The sequence below is a fragment of the Acinonyx jubatus genome, chromosome A1 (genome assembly GCF_027475565.1).
Source record: "Acinonyx jubatus isolate Ajub_Pintada_27869175 chromosome A1, VMU_Ajub_asm_v1.0, whole genome shotgun sequence".
NCBI classification, from domain to species: Eukaryota; Metazoa; Chordata; class Mammalia; order Carnivora; family Felidae; genus Acinonyx; species Acinonyx jubatus.
This window is the reverse complement of record NC_069380.1, coordinates 138,751,813-138,775,346: the sequence shown is the minus strand read 5'-3', so window position 1 is coordinate 138,775,346 and position 23,534 is coordinate 138,751,813. Positions and strand designations below refer to the sequence as shown.

General features: G+C 44.5%; 1 protein-coding gene and 1 long non-coding RNA gene across 2 annotated transcripts in view; one reads left to right on the top strand and one right to left on the bottom strand.

The window, feature by feature from the left end:
* Positions 1-899: 899 nt before the first annotated feature.
* SV2C (synaptic vesicle glycoprotein 2C) overlaps positions 900-23,534 on the bottom strand; it is a 216,835-nt gene continuing 194,200 nt past the window's right edge. Inside the window, exons 11-13 of the mRNA XM_027039758.2 lie at positions 22,731-22,934; positions 22,106-22,265; positions 900-1,234 (exon numbers count right to left, since the gene is read on the bottom strand). Coding sequence (XP_026895559.1) covers positions 1,051-1,234; positions 22,106-22,265; positions 22,731-22,934 — 548 coding nt within the window. The 3' untranslated portion in view covers positions 900-1,050. The remainder of the gene's footprint in view (positions 1,235-22,105; positions 22,266-22,730; positions 22,935-23,534) is intronic.
* Positions 10,532-22,184, top strand: LOC128315963 (uncharacterized). Its single transcript, XR_008299211.1, has 3 exons — positions 10,532-11,312; positions 12,970-13,120; positions 22,055-22,184. It is a non-coding gene; the product is annotated as an uncharacterized LOC128315963 (long non-coding RNA).

Genomic DNA, 23,534 nt, shown 5'->3' with positions numbered 1-23,534 from the left:
ACAGAGCGGCGGCTGGGAACACACTGGCCAGCGGAAGCTCGAGGAAGAAGACCCACTTCTGTCCATGCTGCCAGCTAGAAAGCCCACTGTCAACTGGGAGGCGGTAGTGGGGGTGGGGGGTGGGCACTGTCCTTCAGAAAAGCGGTACATCATTTTGCATTTCCAAATGGCTCTAGGGGTGAATCTCTACAGTGGAGACAGTGTGAATAAATGGCAGAATCGGGCAGGCAGATCCAGTTTTGTAGAAAGTGGCTTTCTCTCTTTGCATATGCTATCTGGCAAAATACAGGGCAGCTGGGGCGGGGGCAAGGAGGAGATGGGGGTAAACAGAGGCAGAAGATCTGTCTCTGACCTCTGATTTTCTAACGTCCTGGACCATAATCACCGACAGTACTGTGGTTCCTTCCCCGCATATTTTTCAGGACTTTAACTGGGCAGACATCCTGCTTGTGTAGTTAGTTCACTGAGATCTTTGCTGCTAACGGCATGGCCTTTATTTCTCTTGTCAGCAGAGTCACCTTCACTGTCATGCCTGAAAGAGCCCCACCCAGCTCCGTTTGGGGCCACATGGTTTTCTTTGAAAGGCCCTGCTAGAACAGCAAGAATTGCTGGGTGTCCTTTGCTAAGTAAACAGGAAATATCACTCTGATTGAAAAAAAAAAAAAAAGAATCCCTCTCCTCAGCACAAATGCAACAATATGCCAACTTCTATTTCCTGTGGATGTTAAATTAGAAGGAAGATGTATTTCTTAGGGCAGCGAAGGCTTCTCACCCTTCAGTGATCAGAATCTCAGGGAGGCCTGGCTGACGAGGGCACTTAAAAAATGCTTCCACTGGTAGCATCCCAGTCAGGAAAGATAGCAACTCATGAACAAAACTGCAAAATCACATACAAGGGGCAGGATGGTATGCAAATAAATTTTAGTGATGGCAAGGGTTAGTGTTCTGATATTTCACCACATTTTGGTATCTGAAAAATCTGAAGCCTTGAGTCAGGAGTGTTGACACAGGGCAGGAGAAAGAAACGCAGGATGGATGGCTTTTTTCCCATTACATCAGGACCTGGGTTCGTGTGTCAGGCAGGCGCAACCCCACCAGTCCTCCACACACGAGCACAGTGGAGGCCAGCAGGATGGGGATTGATTTGGTGAAGCTGACCAGGGAGCCGAATATTAAGTTTCCAAGGACGGCCGCTGCTTTGCACAGTGCGTTCAAGAAGCCAAAGCCTGTTGCCCTGCAAGGGGAAGAGACACAAGACAAGGTTGACAAAGTGACTCCGCAGATGCAGCCTTAGACGCAAACATCCTACGGGGGAGTGTTCGAGGATCTCCACGAAGAGTTTTGTACATCATTAAGGCAAATGATCAAATGCTTGTTAGCACATCTGGAGGCAGGGAACCCCAGCTGTGGGCATTGTTCCTTCGGCGTGTGAGTTTCTCAGCACCATGAGTGATTCTTGTCTTGCCCATAGGTTCCAGTTTATCATGAACAGAAAGAAAAAGGAAATTGCAGGAAGAAGTCTCTTCTCTCTTCTTCCAGAGTTAAATTAAAACATAAGACCACATTTTCCTTAGATTCTTAACTCCCTACTTTCTCACAGCTTAATCAACGTGCAAGACTTTAAATAACTAAAGCCATGGTATTCTCAGAGACAATCAGGGATGACTGGGTTGTATCCCTCCCCTTTCTGGTGCCATAGATGTAAATTGTCATGCTCACTTCACAAAGGTTTTGGTAGCAGGCAAACACTGAATACTGAGCTGGGTGGCCTGCCAGGGAGCTAATGGTACTTCCTTCTTCCTCATGAGACTTCCACGTGGGAAATCAAGTCCAGAAAAATATGACAGGGGACAATCAGATCGTAGGCCTAGAGATGATCTTGTTCACTCTACTGGCATTTGAGACGGGCAGGTGCTATATAAATAAGACCACATCCCATTTCTTGACACAATCTTCAGAAAAGAAGAGACGTACTGTCTTTATGTGCATTGAATGGGATTTTACCGTGGACTTCTAGGTAGGAGACTTCATGTGGTTCACGAGGGGACTGACATCATGCGAGAATATGGATTTCCTCTGCCTTTATGCCAGTTCAGTTTTTTATGCCTCCCTGGGTACATGTGTGAATTGAAAGCAAATTGAATGCAAGATAATGGGTGGACACATTTTTCCCCCTCCAGAGGGAAGTGCATTTTCTATGCTGTAAAATGCGGCATCTGGTACACATCTTTCTTTGATTTGTAAATGTGTACACGTGGGCTTTCCTTCAGCCGGTCAGTCGTAACAACTACTCATCACTACTTGTGCTGTTCCTGGAGACATTTTCTACAACATGTAGATGTTTGTTGTGGTTATTAGCTAACTGACCCCCTTCCCACACCATAGAGAGGAATAAGAACTCCTGTAGGAAGCGAGCCTGGGAGTTCGTGCAGGGGCCAGTGAGTCCAGGGGTCAGAAGAGACCAGAAAGGGGGCAGCAAACACCAATCCTCTTTTTGGCCAAAACACCTAGAAAGTAGAGTACTTGGACCTCTGCAGTGTGGCAAAGTTGCCACCTGTTTGCAGTGTGGAAGGGGTGTAACAGAATCTCTGACAGCAAAACAGGAACTTCTTGAGAAGAGAGTAGGCTAATTTTATATTCTTCTTCTTTTTGCTTTGTTTTTAAACAAAGAGACTAGTAGTAGTAACAATGACTAGAAAGATAAGATTTAATGTGCTGATAACTATTTCCAAATGAAATTGCAGGAAGCTGCAGGTTGGGTACCACAGAGGACCTAAGTAGGACGACATCATCATCCGCTGCCTTCTTCACCTCCATGGAGATGCTACGAGGCTGAACTCCTTTTTTTTTTTTTTTTAATACTTTCTTGAGTTTTAGGTTTTCAAAAAACTTTTCAAAAAATTGAGTGAAAAGCAAAGACAGTTCCCATATATCCCCCTCACCCCGCACTGCCATTATTAACATCTTAGTGTGGTACATATGTTCACAATTGATGAACCGATATTAATACACTGTTATTTAGTCCTTAATTTAGGTCAGGGTTCATTCTGTGTTTTATAGTCTGTGGGCTTTGACAAATGTATCATGGCACATATCCACCATTACAGTATCATACAGAGTAATAGTTTCACTGCTCTAAAAAATCCCCTGTGCTCCCCTTATTCACCCCTTCTTTTTCGCCAATAACCTCTGGCAACCACTGGTCTTTTTACGGTTTCCATAATTTTGCCTTTTCCTGAATGTCATATAGTTGGAACCCTACAGTAGGTAGCCTTTCAGATTGGCCTCTTTCACTTAAAAAAAAAGTCCTTTTTTGAGAGAGAGAGTGCCAGACGGGGGGGGGGGGCAGGGGGGAGGGTGCGGCAGAGAGCGGGGGAGACAGAAGATCTGAAGCTGGCTCTACACTGACAGCAGAAAGCCCGATGTGGGGCTTGAACTCACATATCAAACCAACCGTGAGATCATGACCTGAGCCAAAGTAAAATGCTTAAGGGACTGAACCACCCAGGCTCCCCTCTTTCACTTTTTTTAAAACCACATTTTAGTTTCTAGATTCTAGAGTCATAAATTAGCAAATACATCTTACGGCAGTAAGATAAACTGTATCATTCTGCGAAAAATGGCTAGTGTGTCTGTTGCTGATAAGAGGAAACCTTTCTTCCGTAGGAAGAATTCTCTCCATGCTGAACCTACAGAGGGACCCAAGCAGAAATTACAGCTGGGTTAAAATAACTGTATTTTCCCAAGCTGTCACTCAGAACAGGGTATAAAATATGAGCATCTCTCTCCTTATGTTATGGACACTGGAGCAGAGGAATGGACAACTTCCTGAGATTTCTGGACAGAACTAAGAGACATACACCAGGAGCATCTGGTATCAGAAGCTTCTAAAACAAAAACAATGGTCAGATCTTTATATCCTGACTCTCCATTTTCCTTTACCACGCTGAGGCAGTTCTGCACATGAAAATCTGGTATGGATAAAAGCACACAGCTTCCTTAAATTAGCGTTGGGATTTGAGAAAATGTGACCATCCTTTCCTTGGATAAGTGAATTCTTTCTTCAAATACTTGTGAGCAGAAGGGTATGATTTCCCATGCATCGGACACACAGCCGTCTTACAAAAATCATTCTCAAGGTAGCTCTCCTTTGCGGGTTATCTGTTTATAAAGTAAATAACCTTTTAGTTCATTCATTCCCTTGGTCTTATTAAAGGAATGCCATTAACTCCTACAGACACACAAAGTACAAGTCACCTCGTGCTCATTAAGTCCTTGGAGGGTGGAGAGAGAGCTGAGAGTTTGCAAAGGCTGGAATTCACTGGCTGACTTCTCAGCAGCAGCACAAACTAATGAATTTTTTTTTTCAGACCAAAGATGTTCTGTGCCTTCTTGTATCCAACAGGTACCAAGGAGAAAGAATGAAATGATCTACTATCTTTCTATAAACTCCATCCCTTGTTCCCCTACCTCTCCAGACAGAATCCTTTGTTTTCAATTCTTGCTCAACCTACTTAAATCTTTTAAGTGGAAATTCTTTTCCCAAACAGCAGTCCTGTTCCACATTTTATCCAGGTGGCTTTGTCCCTGCCCCATTAACTCCTCCTGTCTGAGAACCCCAGTGCTAGTGCAGGGACCTGGCTCACCGCAGCCCTCGGGCTCAGCTGATGGCGGATGTGGCCGCCAGCCCTTCCTCACTGCAGCCGGACTGTGCTTTCTCCAGGGCCTTCACCATGTTGTAGGGGCCGGTTCATTTATACCATTTCCAGCTTTGGTTAGAGGCTGGGAAAAGGAATCTGCTGGCACCATTCCGGAAAGTGAGGATAGTTTTGCCCTCACATTCAGCCTCTTTCTTATTTGGTTTTTCTGACTTCAGGGCAGGGTCAGCGGGGGGTTTTATGGGGCTCCTGGGAAGAAGCAGGGGATGCTGACTAGTAGTGGCATTTAGGCAGTGCCCAGCACGTGGTAGGCACCATGCCAGCATTAGCCGTTGTTTTAAACACTGACTGAAGCATCTGCCCCGTTGACTGCTGAGGTCAGGAAAACGAATTAGGGGTGCCTGGGCGGCTCAGTCAGGACAACATGAGACACTTGATTTCAGGGTTGTGAGTTCAAGCCCCACGTTGGGTGTGGAGCCTACTTAAAAAAATTAATGAGAAAAAAAGGAAAACAAGTTAAATGCTCATTTTGAAAGGCCTGCAATGGCACAGATCCAGACTCAGCTCATGGGATGTACCTGTTAAGGGGTAAAATGTAAGCATTCTCTTTGCTTAGTCTAAACTTTTGGGAAAAACTGTTTTTAGATAACTCAGTCAAATCAGTGGTAGAAGTTAGAAAAGGCATACTAAGGACTCAGCAAGGGGCATTTTGGAACGTATAGGCAGTCCTTAAATCAGTATTACAGTAGTCCCTTCTCATTTGCAGGGGGGATGTTCCAACAAAGACCCCCAGGGGATGCTTAAAACTACAGAGAGTACCACACTCTATATACATATTTTTTCCTATACATACTTACCTAAGATAAAGTTTAATTTATAAACTAGGCACAGTAAGATCAACCATAACTAAAAGGAAAGTGGAACAATTATAACAATATACTGTCATAAAAGTTATGTGAATGTGGTCTCTCAAAATATTGTACTGTACTCACTCTTCCTTTTTTTCTTAAAGATTTTATTTTCTTAGTTTTATTTTTTAAAAATGTTTATTTAATTATTTTGAGAGAGAGAGAGAGAGAGAGAGAACCAGCGGGAGAGGGGCAGAGAGAGAGAGAAGAGAGAGAATCCCAAGCAGGCGCCATGCTGTTAGCACAGAGTCCGACACAGGGCTTGATCCCACGAACCGTGAAATCGTGACCTGAACAGAAACGAAGAGTCAGACGCTTGAGTGACTGCGCCATTCAGGTGCCCCTCAAGACTTTATTTTTAAGTAATCTCTACACCCAGTGTGGGGCTTGAACCCACAACCCTGAGATCAAGAGTAGTATGCTCTACTGACTGAGCCAGCCAGGCACCCCTATACTTATGCCTCTTGTTGTGATGACGTGTGATGAGGTGAATGACATAGGCACCATGACATGCCATTAGGCTACTGCTGGCCTTCTGGCACTGCATCAGGAGGAGGCTCATCTGCTTTCAGACCTGAGTTGACACGAGTCGCCCACCAAAACCACATAAAGGGAAACCTCGGATAATGGGGACTACTGTACATTGTGATCTAAAGATTCATGCAGTAGTTGGCTCTTTAAAGCACAAAATGAATTTCATTTTTTCTCACGGAAATGTTACAAATGATGGCAAGTTTCCCGGATTAACCTGAAAGAGCAATTTCACCACTGAATCCATCTGAGCTACTGCACTGCAATGCTAGGAGCACTAGAAACCCCAAAATGGTCCTTAACATGGTCCTAAATTACCCATCCTTCTATGCATTTATTCATTTAACAAGCATTTATTAAGCATTATATGCCAAGTACTACACTTGGGGCCCCAAAATTACTAAGGTAAAGTCCTGTTTTGCATTAAGATGGATGCCCAAAGATCATGAAAACACAACATGCTTAACTCAGTGACACAGATAGCTACAGGGTACTATGGGGGTGCAGAGGGCAGGAGGCGATCTCAGGCTGGGGATGGGTCTCTCTTCCTCTTCCTCTGCCCCTCCCCCACTCCCCTTCAAGCTCTCCTTCTCTCTCAAAATAAACATTAAAAAAAAAAAAAACCACAGTGATGTGGCAATACCAATGCCTAGGGCCACACCCACAGAAGTTCTGACTTTGTTGCTCTACTGGAAGCCCAGGCATTGATATTTTTTATGTCCTGTGTGAATCTAAGGTGTATCCTGGGATGAGAACCCTGCAATTCTTCCAGAGAAAACTGCATGTTTGAATTGACTGGATTTCTTATGATATACCAAAGGAAATTACAAAAGCAAAATATCTACGTGCCCCCCCCCTCCAAAAAATGGTTTTCATTTCTGAATTCCTTTCAGGGTGCTTCCATATTTTTCATATTTTCATATCCATATCTTTACCAATCACAGGATTTATACAATTTTGCTTTCTGCTCTTCTCCCCCAAAATTAATAAAACCATCCCACGTTGTTTATGTTTTGTTTAAAATGAAGTGATTTGGCATATAACCATTGTTTCTGTAACCATACCACTGGATAATTGGGAGCTTTCCAAACTAGGGGAACACGAATGATGTTGCAATGAACACCTTCACAAGCAAGGGCTGGATGTGTTCATTAGGAACTATCAGGCAGTGTAACACAGGCAGGGGAAACGTTTATGAGACGGTGTGTGTGGGGGTGGGATAGGAGGGAGACTATGGCCCACAGGACGGGATTCCAAGGCAAAGGTTTCATCCAACCTCTTTTCTTCTCCCTCCCTGCTCCTGTTCTCTTATTTATTCTGCTTTTCACAGCTCATTTCCCCCAGAGGCTATCTGTTTTTCATCTAACCTGAATCATTTCTTTCTCTTCCAACTTTCATGCAGCTGCTGTGCAAGCAGGATTCTGGGCGGTCATGGAGGCTCTCTCTGCTGAACAAGGTCCCCCCAACCGCTCCCCCCCCCCCAAGGACTGGGTTGTACCAATGTCACAGTTCTGTGTCTGGATTCAGCCTGATCTTTGGGGCAGGACTGTGGAGTCTTTCCATTCATTCATTGCTTAACCCCTCTAGGATACTTGTGGAAAGAACGAAGGAATTTCCCCACATCTTAAAAATATGTTGGAAGTAGCTTTCTGTAAAGGGCATTCTAATGGGCATTGGTCAGGCCATGTTTACTGATGCCAGACTATAATCTTTGCTTGTACACAGGAAATAACCCTAATTTCACATTCTGAAATCAGAAAAGGCTGAATTCAATTACTTTCTGATCTTCAACAAAGAGAAAGTGTGTCTCATCCAGGTAAGTCGTGGGTGTGTGTGTGTGTATGGTCTGTGTGTGTCCTCCCTAACCTGGGAGGATGGCATCCTGTAGCACTGCAAGCGGGCCTTGCCTTAGTCACATACAAGTGGAGAAGGACTTACCTATGGTTTTGTGAGCCAAGAGGAATCCCTGGGCCCAAAGTAGCCCTCCCATCCCCACCGCCATCAAGGGTCTTCCTACAGCTTGTGCTGTTGATATGCAAATATTCACAGTCGGGCAATAATGGAAGTCTTTGTGAGTCACCATGTATCTGATGAAGCTACTAGGTGAGTGCCTGGGCCAGGATGGATAATAATGGAGTGAAAGACAGCACTGGGAGGGAATTCAGAGTTCATCTAAGGCCAGGATTCCTGAACATGACTGTATATCCCAGTGACCAGGTGAGCTTCTTAGAAGCCAATTCCCAGGGGTGGTTGGGTGGCTCACTCCATTTAGCATCCAACCGACTTCAGCTCAGGTCATGATCTCACAGTGGACCGTGGGTTCCAGTGCTGCATCGGGCTCTGTGCTGACAGCTCAGAGCCTGGAGCATGCTTCCAATTCTTCTGTGTCTCCCTCTCTCTCTGCCCCTGCCCTGCTTGCTTTCTCTCTCTCAAAAATAAATAAACAATAAAACATTAAAAAAAAAAAAAGGAAGCCAGTTCTCAGAGGTTCCCCCCCCCCCCCCCCCCACCAAAACCTTCTAGGAGAGACATAGGTATGTCTGTCCTGGGAGCAGCACTGCAGGGTCACACAGCTGGGTTTGAGCCTCAGGGACCCAGGGCAAGTTACTTGCCCTCTTTGTGCCTCATTTTCCTAACCAGAAAATGGAGTAAGACTCCTTACCTTGTAAGCTTGGAGTGAGGATTACATAAGGTTAAATAGATGACCTAAATCCTCAGCACAGAGCCTGACTCACCTCCATTTTTCAGGTGAGGAAACCAAGCCCCAGAAAGGCTAAAGGACTGATCTAAGTTACCTTGTATTTTCTGGCAGCACCAGGCATCCTTGGCGCTGTTGATGGAGGAAGGGGAAGAGAAGAGGAGGAGGGTTTCCAGTAGGCAGGGTGTGGGCAAGGGGGAGCTGGCAGCTGAAGGACTGGGAGGTCACAGGCTCTGACAGCAGAGGTGGAAAGGGAAGAGGAGCACTACCTCCCTTACAACAGGTCTAAGCAGCTCACCTAGATGGGGGGTGGCGGTACTAGATCCCACATGGGTAGGAAACCCACAGCCCATAACAGCTGGATTTTAATTTTTTTTTAAGGTTTGTTTACTCAGAGAGAGATTGGGAGAGATTGCGCGCATGCATGCAAATGGGGAGGGGCAGAGAGAGAGAGAGGGATAGAGAGAATCCCAAGCAGGCTCCATGCTCAGCACAGAGCCCCTCATGGGGGACTATCTCACAAACCTTGAGATCATGGCCTGAGCTGAAATTAAGAGCCTGACGTTTAACCAGTGGAGTCACCCAGGCGCTCCAACCAGCTGAATTTTCAAAAGCACCCCCTTCACTTCCCTTCCTCCCATTCACCTAGAGCTATGCTAATAAGTAAGGAAAACAAAGTCCATCCCTGAAGGACCTCACATTCTAGTGGGTAACAGATAGTAAACAAACATCCACCTTAACATCGTATGATCTGGGTGGTAACTTGCTTTAAAAGTACTTCAGTATTGGGGCGCCTGGGTGGCGCAGTCGGTTAAGCGTCTGACTTCAGCCAGGTCACCATCTCGCGGTCCGTGAGTTCGAGCCCCGCATCAGGCTCTGGGCTGATGGCTCGGAGCCTGGAGCCTGTTTCTGATTCTGTGTCTCCCTCTCTCTCTGCCCCTCCCACGTTCATGCTCTGTCTCTCTCTGTCCCAAAAATAAATAAAAAACGTTGAAAAAAATTAAAAAAAAAATAAAAAATAAAAGTACTTCAGTATAAAGAGAAATTTCTCTATACTCTAGAATTTGAAACATGTTAATCAGGAATCAACAGGCTAGAGAAAGTTATTTAGGGCTTTACACATCATTTTAGAAATGTGCAGAAGAAAAGTCTGTTAATGAACAAAGAGACAATTTCTCATTGGTGATATGAGTGGTTGATATGCAGTATCTGATTGGAAAGAAAGTTCTGCCCTCAGCACCATGGATGAACAAGTATCCTGTAAGCCCAGCCACCTAAAACTGGTGGAATGGTACCCTTAGCTGAGACCCCAGATTCTAGAGCCACTGGCCCCTGAGACTTAAAGTCCTGACCAGCTCTAAGTCTGATGGCCCTGCCATCAGCATATCTTGATGTTCCCATAGCCCTTGCATGTAAGGCTTGTTCAGTACCCAAGGGCAGAGAGATGGACTTCCCCGGAGTCCAGAACAGGCTGCATGACTGTTTCTGTGCCCATGTGCACATTTGCTAGGATTTGCTGCCATCATAACAGACTACCTGGGGAGGAGGTGGTGGGTGAAGCATACTTCCCACCCCCTCACACTCCACTTCTAACTGCCGGAGACAGAAAGGGTCTGACATTGGCTGAATGGCCAAAAAGACTCAGGTCACATAAAATATAGACATGTATAATACAATGAAAAGGCCTACAAAGAATAATAAGGCACGGTGAACGGACACAGATGGAGTGTAGATTGGTTAGAAACGATAGTTGAATGAAAGAATACTTCATCTCAAAATCTTCAAAAAAAAAAAATCAGTATGGTCTTTATCTTCAGAGCCACAGATGTAGAATGTCCTCATTTTGTATCTCAAACAAATAAGGCACAGTTATGCTGAGTGGTCTCGTTGAGGTCGCACAGCTGGTCAGCAAAAGATCCAGGATTAAAGACCTTCAGGATAGAGCATGGAGACCGAATGGGGAACTTCTCTGCCTAACAGTAACAGCCCTCAGGGGAGGGGCTTAGTTTGGTTAATTCTGGGCAGATGCCTTGGTTTCAGCTCATGGAGGAAAAGGACCATCCTGCAGTGTTGGGTGACAGCAGCAGCTGACCAGGACAAGCAGGGAATAGCAGGTGGAATCAATCAGGGTTTACTTTCAAATGTTTTCTGAGGTCATGTCTGAAACTGCATGTGTAAGGGGGGAGGAAGAAGGAGGCCAGTGGCCAGAAAAAGGCCGAGGAGCATGCTGCTGGGAGAATACCCACGAGACAGGCCTGCTGGGCTGAGGGATTCTGTGTGGAGGCCAAGCAGGGACAGCTTTGGTTTAATCACTTAACAAAGCGGGACTTCCTTGCCCTGAGCTCCATGGAGAAGGGGTAAATATGGCCACTGGGCCATAAGGACACAGGAAGCGTCCGCAGTGGAGCTTTGCCACACCCACAGTATGGCAGTAGGAAGTCACGCCTGGACCCAGAATGACGGGAAGGCCGGAACTGAGAACGAAAGTGAGCCAGCCCATGTATCCTCTTACATCAGGTGGGCTATGTTTAGGATTTTCAGGGGGGTTTTAAACCTTGACCAAGGAGGGGAGAAAAAGAAGGGAAGTAAAGAATGGGATTAATGAACACTAGATCAATCAAGGTCAACCTATCATTGCATATTGTTTACTCTTTGAAGATTCAAAGAGATGAAGGAAAAGTTACTATTTTTTTCATAGTTATAAGAGAGAGGGCGGGACTCCAACCAGCCTTGACTGAACCCAATAAATGGAACATGTCTTGTGTTGGCATCTCCCAGTCCAAGGAAGACTGAGACGATTTAGATGGTGGCAGCACCTCGGTGTGGAGAGATGATGGAAAAAGGAAGCTCCCCTGGACCAATGTGGTTCAGTGGGTGGGCTCCCGTTTAGATTCCTGACAAGCTGGGAAAATCTATTCTTTTTCTGGTACACTGTTGTAGTCATATTTCCCATCTGTTAGAAGAGTCTCACATCAGTTGCCCATTGTTTACAGTACATATAATAGGCTCCCTGCTTATTTCTGACACAGGACAGAGTCTGATGTTCTATAGGGATGATTAGAAATTGTCCAAATACCATACAATGACTTGTATATTCAATAATGCTCAAACTTCAAAGATCTATCATTTTGCTCTGCTCTTCATTTCTTCCCTTGTAATGCTTCTCAAAGCTATCCTGTCTTCCCAGCCTCACTATCTGTCCCAGCCTCAAGGACATGTACCCAGCTACAACTACTTGCTTTTTCCTTTGTCCCAACCCCCCATCGATCCCAGCAGAACTGCAAATACTGCTCTCTGCTTCTCAAGGCCATGCCTCAGAATTCAGAAATTCAGAGTTGGAAGAAGAAGTGCACCACACGGACCACGGAGTCCCAGTCACTGTGGTAGGTCCTCAGGGGCACTGTGCAGCTGGCCTCGACAAGGATCCCCAGCTGTTACTGTAGAGTTGGGATGAAGGTAGAGGATCGAGTGGAGGTGATTGGCCACAGCTGAGTGCATGAACAGAGAGGCACCTCCCTCCCCCAAATTTCACTGTAATTCTGCCACCCCACCTCCACCTGGGCTAGTTCTGGCCTTGGGCAAGAGGCAGTTCCAATGAACATTACTGAGGGTCCACTGCAAGCTAGCATTGTCCTGTTGTGCTAAGTGTAGAGTTTACAGAGATTTCTGACTTACAAAGCCCTTCCTCAGTGTCAGGCCTCATTTTTGCAGATGACGATGACTCCTAATTACTCTGACCACTTGTTGACAGGCTGGGTTTTTTTTTTTGTTGTCTACTCTCCTGGCCCGAGTTTCTGGCCTGTTGAACCCTTCCTTGTCTCCTAGCCGGGTACACTAAACTTGCTGCCTATGCTGTTACCTGCTATGGTAACCCTGGATCTCCTTACCTGATGGATTTACCATAGGACTAGACCCTTTGCCTTCTCAGACACATTATTCTTCTGTAGGCCTCTGTCTTTTATTTCCTTTGACTTGAACTACCGCTCCCCGCCGCCCCCCCCCCCCGCCCCAGCCTCTCTAACCCTACTGCCTGATCTCCACATATGGTCACCAGCCCAAGTGCCAGGAGAGTTATGCCACAAGAGTGCAGAAGAACAAAGGGATGGTTGGTTGTCTTCAAACATGCACATGTGTACACGTGTTGATTGTCCCTAAGGTCCTCCCGTCTTTACAGGTGGGACCATTTATCTCCCACCTGCAGATTCAGCCCTGTCTGGGGTACAGAAGTCAGCTAAACCTCAAGATTGTGTCAAACCTGGGGCTGCCTCAGGATCACCTGTTGCCATGGATGGGAGTCTGGCTACTGGGCTTTTGCCTTGATACAGGTGAGCAGGCCCCGATCTTCACCTCCATGCCAGTAATTTAGTAGCTGCCATAACTCCAATTCTAGTAACAAATTCGCTAATCTATTTGGTCCATGACCAGCATCTATCATACCTGATCACTCCCTCCTCTGGAACCATTTTCTTCACTTGGCTCCCAGGACCTACCTAATGTCTTTTCCTTTTACCTCACTCACTCAGTCTCCATCTCCCTTCCTGACTTCTCCTTATCAGCTTGACCTTTGGATTCTCTCATGTCTCTGGCCTGAGTTCTCAAAATTCCCCTCTTCTCTATCTACAAGTCATCCTTTGGTGGTGTCATCTGACATCATGACTTTAAATTTCATCTATACACTGCAAGGACTCACCTTTTTACCTCCCACCTAGTCCTCTCCCTTGAACTCTGGCCTCATACATGGAACTGCCTAGCCGACATCTCCACTTGGATATTTAATAGCATCTCAAACCTAACATGAACAAAACTGAGCTCCTGATTCTTTCTCCTTAACCTTCCCCTCACACAATCTTTCCTATGTAAACAAAGGCAATTCCAGGCTTTCAGTGGCTCTGGTCAAAAGCCTGGAAGTCATTCTGAGTATCTTTTCCCCCAACAACTCATTCCCATACCTCACCATCCAAACTTTCAGTAATGCCTCTGGTCTGCAACATATTTTCAGAATCTAACCAATTTCTTTTAATTTTTTAAATTTTTTTAATGTTTATTTTTGAGAGAGAGAGAGAGAGAGAGAGAGAGAGAGAGGCAGACAGACAGACAGAGAAGGGCAGAGAGAGGCACACACAGAATCCGAAGCAGGCTCCAGGCTCTGAGCTGTCAGCACAAAGCCTGGTGCAGGGCTCGAACTCACAAACTGTGAGATTGTGACCTGAGCTGAAGTTGGATGTTTAACTGACTAAGTCACCCAGGCGCCCCAAGAATCTAACCAGTTCTTACCCTGTCCACTGGCACTATTGTATCTTGCCACAATAATTGCAGTGCACTCCCAATTGGTCTCTTTGATTCCACCTCAGATCCTTTATAATGTATTTTAAACACAAAGGCCAGTTCTCCTTGAAAACATCCTTGAGATCATGTCACTACTCTGCTCAAAATCCTCCAGTGGATTTTCATGTCTCTCAGCATGAAGACCAAAGCCTTTTGTGTCCACTCTGACCTACTGCCTCTTGCAGTCCACCTTGCTTATGCTGCTCCAGGGTAAAAAGCTTCTTTACCTTTCCTGCTAGTGGTCTCCCACTTACACCCTTGGACCTTTACACTCACTGTTGCCTCTGCTGTGAATGTTCTCTTTGAAGTATCTTCCTGCATCTTTGCTTAAATGTCATCTTTTATAGTCGCATATTCTTAGACCATCGTGTTAATAGTCATCCCCTGGCCCCAGTGCCCTCTATGCCGTAATGTAACTTTATTTTCCCTCTATTTAGGACCATTTGATATATCTACTTTGCTTACCTAATTGTTTCTTGACTGTCTTTCCCCAACTAGAATATAAGCTCCATCAAGCCAGGGGTTTTGGTCTGTTTTGTTCACTGCCGTATCTCAAGAACCAGAATAACTCCTGCCACGTGATACATATTCCAAAATCATCTGTTTAACGAATTAGTGAAAGAACACTCTATCCCCAGCTCAGGTGTCTTTCTGGCATCCAAACATAGTAATTCAAATGCCTATCAGACAACGTCAGGTTGACATGAAAACCCAACATATCCAAAATGGTGCTCATTATCTTCCCGATGCCAGCCCAAACCTATTCTCCCTTCTGTGTCCCAATCTCAAAATGCCCATCACCATCCACTCGACTGCACAGGCAGAAATTGGAATCATCTTTGACAACCTCTTTCCGCACCCCACCATCTAACCCACCACGAAATTTTGTTTATTGTATCTCTAAGTTTCTGTGAACATGTTGAATATTGATTTCTCTCCTTTCCTACCCACATTTTTCTAGTTCACATCACTATTTTCAGTGTCCTAACCAGTCCTCCTGCTGCCTTTCTGGCCACTGGAGTAAACTCTCTAGCTCTTGTCTGATCTTGTCCCTCTTCCCAAAACACTTCAAGGGCTCCCCATCACCCACAGGATAATGCAATTTATAAGATCCTTCATGATCTGTTACTTACCTACTTCTGTTAACTCTTGCTTCCAGAGCTTTTCAGATAGTATTTTGTGTGTCGTCTTCAATGTTCTTTTTCTATCTCTTTGCCTGGCTATCACCTACTATATTTCAGGTCTTAGCTCAGATGTCACTTCTCAGGAAGTGACAGGAAGACCTCTTCTCTGCTTTCACAGCACCGTCTACTTGCCTCACAACAACTCTGACCTGACTCTACTGTACCTGATGTTCACTTTTACATAAGCTCTGTTGGAGTTGACCCCAAATAGCATGTTCAGTGTTGTATCACAGGCACTCAAAAAAGAAAGTAGTTGAGTAAATGAATAATATTAAAATTCATATGGAGATGGAATAGTCATACTTTCATGAGTATTCCCACTAACTACAGCTAAAAAATACTGGCTACTATAAAGCAAACATAAGACTCTGAAAGACAGAAGGAAAAAGCAGAGTAGCTAGGGAACTTGAGAGGTGTGAGTACCCTGCATTATAAAAATTTATTTCTATTTATTTATTCATTTTTGCTGCATTGGTCTCAGACTCGGAACCAAAGAACATGGCGGTGTGGAAATACCACCACCTACAGATTATTTTAAAAGCTTCAACAAACTCTGCTCTCTCTTGCCCAACGAGGAGCAGCCTAGAGAGGTAGAATATGTTTAGATAATACTCTTTCTTTTCCAAACGAATACCAGGAAAATAGTTGCCCTAACTGCCAGGCATACAAGCAAATGCCAAGGAGAGAGACTTCCACCTTCACAAAACGGTAATGAGGTGCCTCGATATTGCCTCTGAAGTGGTATCAGGGAAGGCTAAGTAGAGAACTGGGACTCTTGCTGGCCAGTAAAGAGCTCCTTCCCTTCTCCCTTCTTCCCCTCCATGGTATCATGATCATGAGGGGAGACTGGACCCCCACTGGGGGACAGCAGTAATGAGGATACCCCCTCTTGGTTGGTTGTTAATAGAGGCTGAGTGGGGACATTGGACATCTACCTTCACCTGGCAATAATGAGGTAGCATACCCTTCTCTCCTCCCAGAGAGCTCTAGAAATTAATGGGTTACAAGAGATTTAAAGTATAACAAAACATGAAAATGACTGCTTTCAATTGAATATCAGTCATCCTAAGAACAATTGGGAAGATCTCAAACAAAATGAGGAAAGATAATTAAGAGATGCCAATACTGAGATGACAGATATTAGCATTATCTGATAAAGATTTTAAAGCAGTAATGATGATAATGCTTCACTGAGCAATTATCAACACACTTGAAAAATAAAGAATATAGGAAACATCATGACAAATAGAAAAAAAATGCCTAGTGACTGGGTTCCACAGCAGAATGGAGGAGTCAGCGGAAAGTATCAGTGAACTGGAAGAGAAAACACTGGAAAGTATCCAATCAGAAAAACAGAGCAAATAGACTAAAAACAAATCACCTGAGCATCAAGGACCTGTGGGACTGTAACAAAAGATCTTATATTTATGTCACTGGAGTTTAGGCAGAAGAAGAGAAAACATATTCAAATATATAATGGCTGAAAACCTGACAAATTTGCCGAGAGACACAAACCTACAGATTCAAGAAGCTGCATGAACCTCAAACATAGTAACCCAAAGAAGTCCACACCAAGACGAAGTCTTGAGAGCAGTCAGAGGAAACAACACCTCACCTATAGGAAAAAATTCCTCCCTCTAAAAATGTTGTGCCTGGTTTTAGAATTCCCATAACAGTCTCTGAGCACTAATTCCACCCTCACCTACTCTGGGTAACATTGAGTTGTATCAGTCTTTAAAATCTCAGCATTCAGGGCTCCTGTGTGGCTCAGTCAGTGAAGCATCTGACTTCAGTTCAGATCATGATCTTGTTTGTAGGTTCGAGCTCCGTGTCGGGCTCTGTGTTGACAGCTCAGAGCCTGGAGCCTGCTTCAGATTCTGTGTCTCCCTCTCTCTCTCTGCCCCTCCCCTGCCCACGCTCTGTCCCTTCTTGCCTCTCAAAAAATGACTAGACATTAAAAAAAATAAAAACAATAAAATCTCAGTTTTTCCACATAATAACAGAAAACTACAGGTCATCTCTGCTTTATTTTAAGGGGTTCCTAGATAGCTTCTGGATGGGGGCTGGTCTCTGGAAATAACCAACCATATGAATAGACAGTTGAAAAATTTAGCCCCCCACTCCACCCCAAACTTCTAGGTAAGGGAGAGGAGCTGGAGATGAAATTAAGTCACCAATGACCAATGATTTAATCAGTCATGCCTCCATAATGAAACCTCTATAAATCCAGAGAGCTTCCAGACTGGTGAAAGCATTCACATGGAAACAGGGTGGTGTAAGTTAACTAATTCCATGGGAAGAGAGGCTCCTGCACTTGGGACTCTTCCTTACCTCGCCCAAGTACTTTATATAGTAAAGTATCAAACCTGTTCAGGGTTGTGGAAATTCATCAATTTGTAGTTGGCTGGGGAGAAGTGTGAGTCGACTGGGCACCCCATTTGCAGCTGGCATCTGAAACAGGGGCAGTCTCATGACACTGAGCCCTTTAACTTGTAGGATCTGATGCTAACTCCACGTGGTGTCAGGATTGGAGAACTGGTTGGTGTTGGAAAAGACGCCATATATTTGGTGTCAGAGAGTGTCAGAGAATGAATATACTAAAATGTTTCCCTAAGCTTCTATTTCAAAAAATGGATCCCCTCACATCTCCATCAACAAACTGGATCTTACACAGACTCCACTAAAATGACTCAGTGGGGATGCACTACCAGCCCAGAGTTTTCTACAAGTCTGTGTCTTTGTGAGGGTCCTTCCACTCTTTTCTCTGCCCCTGATTGTATTATGCACCGTTACTGTCCATTATCTTTCTAACCTGAGGGGAAAGCTGAAATGTCATCAAGTATCTGTTTAAGACTGCAACCATTATGTCATGCTTACTTTTGATGCTAAGGTTTTAAAGATAGAAGAATCATAGTGACACTTACACAGGAGAAAGGTGTGGTCTAAGAAACATATGGGGGTCTCTGTCCAGGTTTCTAGCTGCTAAAACTTGAGTGACAGGCATGCCTTCAGTTATTCATAATGCAGCCCTCTCATCATGCCTGAGTTTATGCTAAGGAGGTGACTTAGGGTGGGGCCCCTAGAAAGCGACCAGATGGGGTGATCTAGAAAGAGCAAGTGATTAGAGGGTTGGAACTGGGAAGGGGTGGGCTAGAGATTAGGCTCTATAAAAATCCTGAACCACAAGATGCTGACATTCCAAGTTGGTCAACACTGGAAGAACTGGGAGGGTAGTAGCAGCTGGAGAAGCAGAAGCTTCCGGGCCCTTCCCTCATACCCCACCCTATGCATCTTTTCCATCTGGCTCTTCCTGAATTGCATCTTTTTATAAAATTGGTAAATGTAAGTAAATGTTCCCTTCAGTTCTGCGAGCCATTCAAATTCTCAAACCCAAGGAAGGGGTTGTGAGAACTCCAATTTATAGCCAGTAGGTCAGAACTGCAGGTGATAACCTGACTTGTGTTTGGCGTCTGAAATGGGGGCAGTCTTGTGGGAACTGAGACCCTAGCCTGTAGGATCTGAGGCTATTTCCAGATAGATGCTGTTAGAATTAAGTCGTAGGACATATAGCGGTTGTTTGCTATGAATTGTAAAAAATTAAGAACGCCCCCCAACACCTGGTGTTCAGAAGTAAAATGTGGCATGCAGAGGGGGAAAACAGAAGTTTTCTTAACAAAGAGTGCTTGTAGGTACTTCCTGTTTCACGTTTTAGGCACAAAAAAGTGCTATTTTTTGTAAGGGTGTCTAATTCCGATTTTTAATTTCCTTGCCTCTTTGTGAAATAATTTGGGTAACTTATGAAAAACACAAACTCAATAAAAGAGGAAGAAAAGAGGGCAAATCAGAATGAGAAGGAACAAAGCACTAGCTGGACCATGCAGATTTAGAAGAGATGGGCCCCCTTACTGCATAAGAGAGAGTGAAATGTGAAGAATTACCAATTTTTATCACATGAAATGAAGGAACAGAGCAGCTGCTTACGAGGGGTTCCAGAGCTCCCTGCATACTGGGGGGTGGACTGTGCACAGAGGGAAAAGTACACTGTAAAGGGTGGTGTCCTGTCCTCATTGGTGTTTCACAGTAAAGGCAAACATAACCCCTAGGAAAAGCCAAAGGTATATAACATTAAAAGAAAAGCCATCATGTGCTTGACAAATGTGGTTTTCAAGTGTTAAGTAACTGCCATAGCACTTAGACTAAACCTTCCATTATGTTCCCCAGATAGAATCATTTGGACTGGGATTTTGATAGGGAGTCACTATTAAATGGCTTCAAAAGTTACTTTTTGAGCTTGGGACCTGGAAGCAGAGCGTCCTATTGTGATCATGAAGGGCAGATTCTAGAAACTGGGCAGGGAATTGGCGGTGCTTACGTTCCAATATGAAATATCACAGGCTCTAGTCCGAATTCTTGTCAAGATGTACTCTTCTGCCTTCTCGGGGAGAAGAGGCCACAGGATGCTTGCATTCAAAACAGTTGGCATTTTCCTATGACAGATGAGCCAGAGAGCCATGGAGACCTCTTTGTGTGACCCAGAGGAACACGGCAGAGATGGAAGAGACAGTTTTAGCTGGAAACAGAGTTGGGAGTACTAGCTCCTTCACCAGGGCCCTGGCAGTGCTGGAGGGCCAGTTATCTCTCGATCACTGAACACACTGACTTGCTGCACAGTATCTAATTACATCTGTATAAGAGCTGGAGAGTGTCCTCCAGCAAAGGTGCGGCTGAGGTGTAAACACACCTTTCGGACATCCAAGTTGCTGCCCCAGCTGCTGTGCTCTCAAATCCATCCCCACGTTCTGCTGTTCCAATAATTGAGCATGTCCGGAGTGCTACTGCAGGCTGGTTCTCGGGACACACAGGACTTGTTGGAAGCTGACGTCACCCCCTGCCCCCTTCAACAGCCTTGCTAAACCTTCCTGAGACTGCTGGAGGTCTGGGGCAGTCCACCCAAATATCCTTCCTCGGTCCTTTGCTGGGGCTCAGGCTTCGGGGCAACTCTCCCAGACTTCACTTCCCTCTCTGTTCTCTCTCACACAGGCGTGTCTCCTAATAAAATTTGTGCATGTTTCTGTTCTTGCTTTAGTTGATGTTTAACATTTTCAACAACAGAATTAGAGCTGGCCTATGTTTCTCATGGGGGGGATCTGCCAAATTCATGGGTTTTCTTGAAGCCAGATTTTGCCATAGAGGAGTACCATCCCTTATGGTAGATGGATTAGCACCTGAGTCATCTAAAAGAGTATCAAACTCTTAAATGCATAACAAAAAGGCATCTGACAATGCCATAGCCTTGCTTTAACATTAAGGGGTTAATTTTATTTTATTTTGAGAGAGAGAGAGCGAGAGTGTGAGCACACACTTGGGGGAGAGGGAGAGGGAGAGGGAGGGAGAGGGAAGGAGAGGGAGGGAGAGAGATCCCAAGCAGGCTCTATGCCCAGTGTGGACTCCAATGTGGGGTTTGATCCCACGACCCTGGATCATGACTTGAGCCGAAATCAACAGTCAGATGCTCAACTGACTGAGCCACCCAGGCACCCCAGGGTGTTATTTTAAATGTATAGTTTAATCTACCTCTGGGCCCTATTTGCAAGATGAAGGGTTGATAAAAGAATACTCAATTAATACTGCAGAGTCTTAATGAGTCCTAATCTCTCTCTCTCTCTTTTGGCAGCACCCTCATCCTAAGGCCTTTGGCATTTGTCCCAGGAGCTCACTCACAAACGAGAATCAATGTTTGTTGAATGAATGAAGGAGATGCTTTATGTGGAGTATGTGGTTCCTTTCAGAGCCTAAATATTCAATAGGAGGTTACTTAGAATAATATTTGATTAGACATCCATGAGAGTTTGAGATGTTCTTCAGGAGATGGGTATATACTTCTGCTAGTGTTCTATACGCTCAGTGATAGATGTTCATGAAGAAGAAATCTAAGCTAGAGAGTCTGGACAGGCAGAGAATGTACCCCATTGGGGCCAGTAAACAAAAGGAGGTACTCGGGATCAGTTGAAGATTCTTACCCCAAATGTCTGCATAGTCCTAGAAAAATCCCTTCTCCATTTTGGAGTCCAGAGACTACTGACCCTATCCTCCAGCAGAAAGGGCTTCTGTGGTGACAAAGTATACATGAAATTAAAAAAGGCAGAGGCCATTTGTCTTTGCTCATGTCAAATGGAAAAACAGGGTTTTTATTCTTACAGTTTTTCAGCTGCTATAGCTCTACCCCCAAACTCTACCTTTTAGCCCCTTCTCTGATAAAGGTGTAGTCTTTTTGTCTCCACTTTGGGTCTGATGCATACTTTTCTTCTAATAGCAATCTGTGTTGTTGCTGTTGTTGTTGTAACTGGAAATGTGGTGGGCTTCCCTCCAACAGACCAGGAAGGTCAAAAGATATGGTCTAGAGACTTCTGTGTGGTTGCTTAATACAGAGCTCATGTAGACACTTGCAAAGGAAAGTAAGGACCCTCTCAGGACTGATTAGCAACTCAAAATGTGGGTTAAATCATGCCCCTCACTGCTTCATTATAGGTTCCTCTTATTGTTAGCCACCAAACTAAGTCATAGACACAATTAAATCCCTTCACACCGGTTTCACTGCCCTATTATTTCTTCCACTAGCAACTATATTCCCTTACATTTTCTTTTTAAGACATAGGAGCGAAAACTACAACCTCATAAACCAGATACTATTTTTGGATTTTCACTTCCCTTGGGAAATGACAGTTTGGCTTATATTCTATGACTTTTCAGTGGTCCCATGAAGCTCAGAGCACCTCTTCCTGGAGGCCCATTTTAACATACCTCCGGTCTGTGGGGTACAGTTCCACAGTGACCACATCAAGAGAGTTCCAGGCCGAGATGGTCAATCCATTATACAGACACAGCACGCCTACCATCATGGATTCACTGCTGCCCAACCAAAGGAAGAAACAGCTGATCCCTGAAAGCACCATAGAACCACCTGCCAATGAAGAACACAAAAGGCTGGAATGTTTCTCATCATCTTAGTAGACCAAGAACCTTGGGTCTTTGACATCTCTCAGCAAAAGTGAATCCCAAGGGGAAGGTGTAGGCTTGACTTCATAAAGCTCAGGTACAGGTATGTTCACCTGTATTAAAAGTTTGCCTCTTTAACAGCCTTCTAAACACAGCAAGCATGAAATGCACATCATCAATTACTCAGCTACTTAAGTGGAAAAATATACATTAGTCACACATAATTAGTTTTTCAGTCTGTTAACTCATGGAAGCTGCTCAAATAAAATGTAATTAGACATAATTTCTAGTCTTAATGAAAGGTCTTAAGGGATTTCTCCTCATCTCTGTGGGATGCAAATCCCTAAGAGCATAGGGAGGACAGTGGGAAATGGGCTCCCCGTGGATTGCAGGGGCAGCTCCTTTATTTTACATGAAACCAAGCACATACCCAGCATCGTTAAGCGCCCAATTCTGTCCATCAGGAGAGCAGACACGATGTTCCCTGGCAACACTGCCAGTGTCCCCAGGAAGTTGACAAAGTAAATCCAGTAGGCACTATAGTCATCATCAAAGGTAATCTGGCATCCCGTCTTGTTGTGAAAAAACAAGCAGTTGTGAAATTCGCTATCAATGAATTTATATGGCTCAAAATCTGTGGACACAAAGACAATTTATCAAGCTCTTTACAGTTCCACACCAGTATAAAAAAGCCTGTCAAGAATTCAGGAAAGAGTCATGGTATTGTAAACTCCTTGAGGGCTTCAAGGTCTGGCCAAAGCACAGGGACTGGTCTAGAACGTCACATTACAAAGTAGCCTGAATGAAGGATATGTTTATCGAGTAAAGGAATAAATTAAAGAATCCACTTATTTTCTGATTTCTTATGGTTGGCCATTGCTAATTATGTTACTTGCTTACTTCTTTATAATGTTACTTTGTTATAATTATCATGTTACATAAAGACTATCATTACAGTACTAATAGCTTCCCTACTACAATTACAAAAACAATTTGTTTCAGAACACGCATGAATCAGTCTTGTCGTTGCTATTTTATGGGCTCTGAGGCAAAGAAAAGGAACGGGACTTTTGTCGGGCTCCTTAGGCTGAATTTGTAACTTGAGGTCAAAGTGGAGGAACATACAAAGGAACAAGAGTTCCTTACTGGAACCTTGTTGGAAGCTCACTGCTGAATTTTTTTTTTTTTTCCTTGAACTTGGATCTGTTCAAGGAGCGGGTGCAGAGGGGTGGCT